This window comes from Austrofundulus limnaeus, unplaced genomic scaffold (genome assembly GCF_001266775.1).
Source record: "Austrofundulus limnaeus strain Quisiro unplaced genomic scaffold, Austrofundulus_limnaeus-1.0 Scaffold339, whole genome shotgun sequence".
NCBI lineage: Eukaryota > Metazoa > Chordata > Actinopteri > Cyprinodontiformes > Rivulidae > Austrofundulus > Austrofundulus limnaeus.
The window spans coordinates 239643-245568 of NW_013952741.1; the positions used below are offsets into that span (position 1 = coordinate 239643).

The 5926-nt window shown below is 37.8% G+C and overlaps 1 protein-coding gene across 1 annotated transcript in view; it reads right to left on the reverse strand.

Moving 5' to 3' along the window:
* Positions 1 to 334: 334 nt before the first annotated feature.
* LOC106527736 (solute carrier family 17 member 9) overlaps positions 335 to 5926 on the reverse strand; it is a 15529-nt gene continuing 9937 nt past the window's right edge. The window contains exons 4-13 of the mRNA XM_014022724.1: positions 4002 to 4101; positions 3789 to 3913; positions 2162 to 2258; positions 1988 to 2084; positions 1791 to 1878; positions 1665 to 1699; positions 1047 to 1162; positions 771 to 826; positions 654 to 683; positions 335 to 570 (exon numbers count right to left, since the gene is read on the reverse strand). Coding sequence (XP_013878178.1) covers positions 401 to 570; positions 654 to 683; positions 771 to 826; positions 1047 to 1162; positions 1665 to 1699; positions 1791 to 1878; positions 1988 to 2084; positions 2162 to 2258; positions 3789 to 3913; positions 4002 to 4101 — 914 coding nt within the window. The 3' untranslated portion in view covers positions 335 to 400. The remainder of the gene's footprint in view (positions 571 to 653; positions 684 to 770; positions 827 to 1046; positions 1163 to 1664; positions 1700 to 1790; positions 1879 to 1987; positions 2085 to 2161; positions 2259 to 3788; positions 3914 to 4001; positions 4102 to 5926) is intronic.

Below are 5926 nucleotides of genomic sequence, written 5' to 3' on the forward strand. Positions count from 1 at the left end.
TTTGACCCACAGAATGGTACAAAACAGTAACAGAGGCCTGTGCCCCAAACTATTTTTGGATTACAAACTTTTGTATCAGGTCAACAAAACATGGGTATAGTAACAATATTTTTTATACTACATTTATCCATTTTAAATATACTAACCTCACTCATTTATAACAACTAAGGCAAAAATGTAATTAATTCAGAAAATCTTTTCAGGACCCCACCTTGAGGTTTCGGGACCCCACTTTGGGTCCCAACCCCAACTTTGGGAAACACTGTTTTATAACATGCCCTCCAGCACATTATTACGTGCATTATTTACAGTCTTCATTTAAAAAAAAGTAATATATATTTAATAATTTAGCAATTTATTGACTAATTACAAATGAACTAAAAGTTAAGTCCAGTCCAGGTCAAACAGTTATAATTTGGCAACTGTCTGGCTGGTCGACACGTCGAGCATCTCCAAAGACGAGGAAGATCCCGAGACCAGTGGCGTTTACTAAAGTGATGAGGGAGAAGACGGTGGCCCACGACAAGGTGACCTCGATCAGGTAGCCAGAAAAGGAAACCAGAACCAGTCCTGTTCCAAACACAGCAGCCATTAGTATCCAGAGGGGTCATTTAAAAACCTTTAGTTTGGCTGCCTTCAGATTAGTTACCTACCCATTAAAGCACCCATCATGTTCATAAAACCTGGTGACGAAACAAGAAACTGGATAAATGTGAACAGAAAGAAGAACGAGAYGTTCAGACAAAGAGTAAAGGCTGCTGGAGGCTTACCGTAGAGAGCGCCTGCACAGGATGGAGTCAGATCTTGTACGTTCACAGACACACCACTGAAACACACCAACAGAGGCTAAATCTGAAGCAGTGGTCAAAACTGAGATTATTCACTGAATGAACATTTGACAGGAAATTTACATATACAGGTATATTAATTATCATTTTGTTTTTACTTTATTCTTCTCTGTGCTTAAAAAGCAGCATCTAAACAAGCACCGCTGTGACAACAGGACAAAACGTGCGAGTTGAATTAAGACAGGAGGATGAACATACCCACTAGTGAAAGTGGACAAACCAACAGCAGCAGAGATGAAGATTACAGCAGAGGGGAATTCGACAGCTCCAGACAGCGGAATAATAAACATACTGGATAATCCCATGGCAAAAAACTGTTGAGGCAGAACAAGAGGGATGTATTAAACATATTTAAAAGGACTTTAATTTAATTTTTACATTCTGAAACTAGTTTAGCCACACAGGATTGTGGAAGTTTAGCTCTCCAGTCTGAATGTGTTTTGTGGAYCAGAGGCCTTCTCTAGAGGGGTTTGCAGCTAAATTCACTGCTGGGGTGTCTTTTAAGAGCTGTCCAGTCTTTGTACAACCAAAGGAAGAGCATGGTCCACATTCTTGACACAAAACTGAGCTCTTAGTGTGGGTTAGACTCCGTCAGGTTCGTCTCTTGTTTGTGGTGTTCATAGACAGAATCTCAAGGCACAGTTACAAAGAGAAAGGTAACTAAAGGGCATTTTTTTTTAAAGTGGCAAAATTGTACTTTTACATTCCACAAACTGGAAAAGCTTTATGGCTTGCAGTGACAAATTTAAAACAGAAAACAAACTCTAGCAGTTTAACCGTTAACAGACACGAACACATGACAGTATCTGTACTTACTTGCATTATTTTCCTCACAGAGGCTATACTGTATCCTGTAATAAAAAGTGTATAAATTATATTAATAAAATAAAGTATAAATTCACATTCTCTTAACCTCCAATAATAATGAAACTTTTTTTTTACCTCTGGTAATGAGGAAATCTGACATGGCTCCTCCTGCAAGAGCTGATGGGATGGCAGTTAGCCATGGAACAACATTATACACCCAAGACTGGAGGAACAGAAACATTTAGTTTGTTTCAAAGCCTTAAATAGTGCAATCGCTCTACAGCACAGTGAAGCAAGTTTATTATTTAAACAGCAGCATGGTGTTGAAGTACCGTGGCTTGAGGAAATGATTCTTTAAAGTACGTTGGCAGCCACGACAACAGAGTGTAGGATGTGCTGCATATGCACATGTGAGCAAACACCATGGCCCTAAAGAGAAAATACAACAGTGATGGAGTCAGACAAATTCACTCTCACCATTATCAGACTGTAAATAAAAGATTTACCAAACAGGAGGGTTTTTAAAAAGGTCCAGCCAGTGTCTTCTTTTCAAACTTGGCTTTAAATCGGTCTTTTTTMCTCTCCGCTTGTGAACGACTTCACCTAAAAACACATTAAACTGCTGTCAAATACCTTATAATAGAGCTGAAAAACTTATAAAGGTAAACTAACATTCCTTGAAGTAATATAGCTACATCCTGACATGACCAAGTTTTAAACAAAAATCTTATGTGGTCTGTTAAAGTGCAGGCTGTGTGTTGGAGATGCTTTCAGCCACCACATGAAAATTTGAATCAGAATTTGTAAAACTAACTGAGTTAGAGACATTTCTGTGTTTCTTAAAGTTGATAAGCTGTGTCGGCCATCTTGAATCAAGTTGACAACAAARGTTAATCAGGTGTAGAAGAACACCCAATGATTACTTTGAGAGTTTTGTTCAAATCTGTTACATGATCTCTTGCAGCAAGAGACAAAAATGAACTTGCAACCAAAGTAAGAACATTTATGTTTAGTAGATTATTTCTTTATTCTAACAAYGCYTCTTGGCAACAAATCTTATATGCCACATTTGTAAGGAACATGCATTTGTGGGATGAGCGGTGGAGCTGAGTATGTGGGTTGGGCACATGAAAAATTAGCCACATCTTCTCTGTCAAACAGCATATTTTGTTGTTGTTATTGACGCGTATTTTGAGCTTCTGGTTGGGTTTCTGGAGCTTCTGCAGGTGCTTCCAATCAGGTGCCTGGTATAAGATTTATTGCCAAAAAGCTTTGTTACAACAATGAAATAATCTACAAATCACACATTTTCTTTTACATTTTGTGCAAAGCTTATATACATTTTAGAAACCATAAAATTTTTTAATAAAAAAGGACAATATTTAAGCAAAAAGTATCGCCAAAGAAACATCATTGTAGATCATCTTTAATTGAGTCTTGTGCTTGTTCTTGTCATTATGTAATAGGTGAATATCATCATTTTCTAAAAAAAAAAATCAGCTTTTATTTTTTTAAGTTTTTAGGAATCACAAAAAAATGTTTTGGTCAAGTTTTTTGATTTTCCAGAAAAATGTTTTAAAAATGAGTTGGGCGATTATTTTAGAAAGGTGACAACATGGAGTTTCAAAATGTTCTGATGTGTCCTACTGAAAAAAGGAGCATTTGTAATAATTTGATATGCTGTGTTAGTATATTACTTATCTTTCTTTCTTATCTTAGTACCTATCTTTCTTTATTCTATCTCACCCTGTCCTATTTTGAGCTGCTGTAATCTGCAAATTTCCCCACTGTGGGAAGTCTTGTCTTATCTTATCTTATCTTATCTTATCTTGTCTTGTCCTGTCTTGTCTTGTCTTAAATCATAAGTCTCACATTTTTATCTAATCTGTACAGTATTTCAGTAAAAAAAATTATCTGTCCCAGATAAGAGCACTTACACACCCTGATGTAAACTGACSTTGCCTAATAAGTTAAAGAGATCAGACAACTATCCAAAAAGCTGTCTTACACTTGTATTAAAAGTATGAATATTGATCACATCTGGGTTTGATTAGCAGTTATATATGTCCTAGYTGTGCTTCTTTACAAGTGCTTTACAATCAGTCTGTCATTGTAGGAAACACGCATGCTTACCTTTTAAAAAAAAGTACCAAACTGTGAGCGCCCAGAGTCCAGACAGGAGTCCAGTACAGTAGAACATGCTTTCCCAGCCGTACCTGTCGAGTATCAGGGAGCCCATTCCACCGGCTAACAGCATTCTGAACAAYAACAGGAACACAGAAGGTGCCATCAGTGACAAACGTGTGTTTATGGGGGAAGTGGTGTATACACGCGTGCACAAGCTACCCCAGGTTGCTGCCGCTGGTCAAGGTGCTCATTAGAAAGCCTCTCTCTGCTTCAACGACACGCTGTGAGCACAGGCTGGCCAACGATGGGAAGAAGACGCCTGAAAAGAATGACATCAGGCCCAACAGTTCAAAACCCAGAAAACTAAACTCAAATGCGGGTGGAAGCTGGTGAGCAGTRTGCGTCAGAATTTTAAAATACAGTTTGCTTTAAAGTAATGATTTATATATTTTGTAGCACTGGTTTTGATCAAGTAATATCTTACCTGCTGTAGATAGAGCTTTGAACAACCTCAGCATGAAGAAAATAGTTTACTTCTGACCAGATTGCTGAACTAACAGCTAGTTTTAACAGAAAAAAGTTCAAAATGGATTGATATCACCTTAAAATAAACCCATTCTGAAACGTTATATAGTATGAACATTATTTTACAAACCTCTGCTCAGCCATTAGTTTGTCTTTTCACCATTATTCACATGGAAATGTGTGGTTATTTTCATGTTCAAAATAAAGCAGCAGGTAACCAGTAAAAACTAATGCTGGGCATGGATTAAAAATGTTAATCACGATTAAACACAAGGTATTTTTGCGATTAATYGCAATATTTTTTTAAACAGAAACAATTACTTTACTATGGCTGAATGTGTACATTTATACTGTACGTTGCAATACACTCCATCTGTAACACAATGCATTTTTGTACTTTCTTGTGTTTTTTCATTACGTATTGTATTTTTTATCTTTCATTCCTCATGTAGTTAAAAAAAAAAGAAAAACATGTTTTTTAATTATTGCTTTCTTGATTAATCTCATTATTCTGCAAAAATTTAACTATGACTCCAAGATGTTAAGAGCACTTTTTAGGTATTGTTTCATATAAAAAGGGGCAATGCATTTTTAAAAACTAAACAAGTAAAGCAAAGCAAGCAACTCTTACTTTTTTATTTTTTCCAACACCTGGTTAGCCTCATCAGCAGAATGTCCCTCTGTTTGTTTAAACAGGTTTTAAACTGAAGTGATAGTTCAGGATCAAACTGCTCCAGTGGTAAGACAGTTTAGTGTTTTGGCGCTTACAGAGAACTATATTTCTTTACAGTCCGCCGTTTGTTGGGAAAAGTTTTAAAATAAATATACCCTGATGAATCTGGTGACTCAGATTGCTGCAGGCTCGACAACAAAGGCTCTCATTGGTTGAGATGTGCKATGAAGGCCATCTAAATCCAATAATGACCAGGATCCTGCCTCCCTGCCATGACCACTGAGCTTGTGTGTGTCTGTATTAGCTGCCCAGTGAACAGAGATCTGACAGAGAAATATAATGAAATAAATAACTGCGTTAATGCGCGTTTAAAGAAGTATTGTTGTTAAGTGTCTGCTGTGTTAATGAGATAATAACACATTAAAGTGTATCTTACCCCCCTGTGAAAAGATAACTCCGCCACAAGGCGAAATTTGAAAAATGCATCGAAGTGGGTAGGGGAGGGGGGGTTAGAGAGCAGAGGTATGGCCAGGACGAGAGAACGCGACAGGCAGCTAGCATTAGCATAATTGATGCTACATGGAGAGTGACCACAGTTTCACAGATAGTTACATCTCTGAACGGTCTGAAGTGGAGGATTTTTGACCCCACTCCTCACCAGAGGCAGAGAGAGACTTGATCAAGTCAGCTCAGTCTGGGACTGACTCATGTTGGCTTCGTGGATCAGGACATGAAGCTCCAGCAGCCTCGGCTAAGCTCTGTCCGCCTCACACACCAGACAGAGGAGGAGGAGCGCTCTGCGACAGCCTGACAGAAAAAGAGAAAAGCATACAGCTGCAGCTGCTCACAAGATCACTAGTATAAATCAGGAATAAAAGTGTTGGGTCTTGTTTGATTGAAGTTCAGTCTACATGTCAACCTCTTTGGACGTTTACTTGTATAAAGA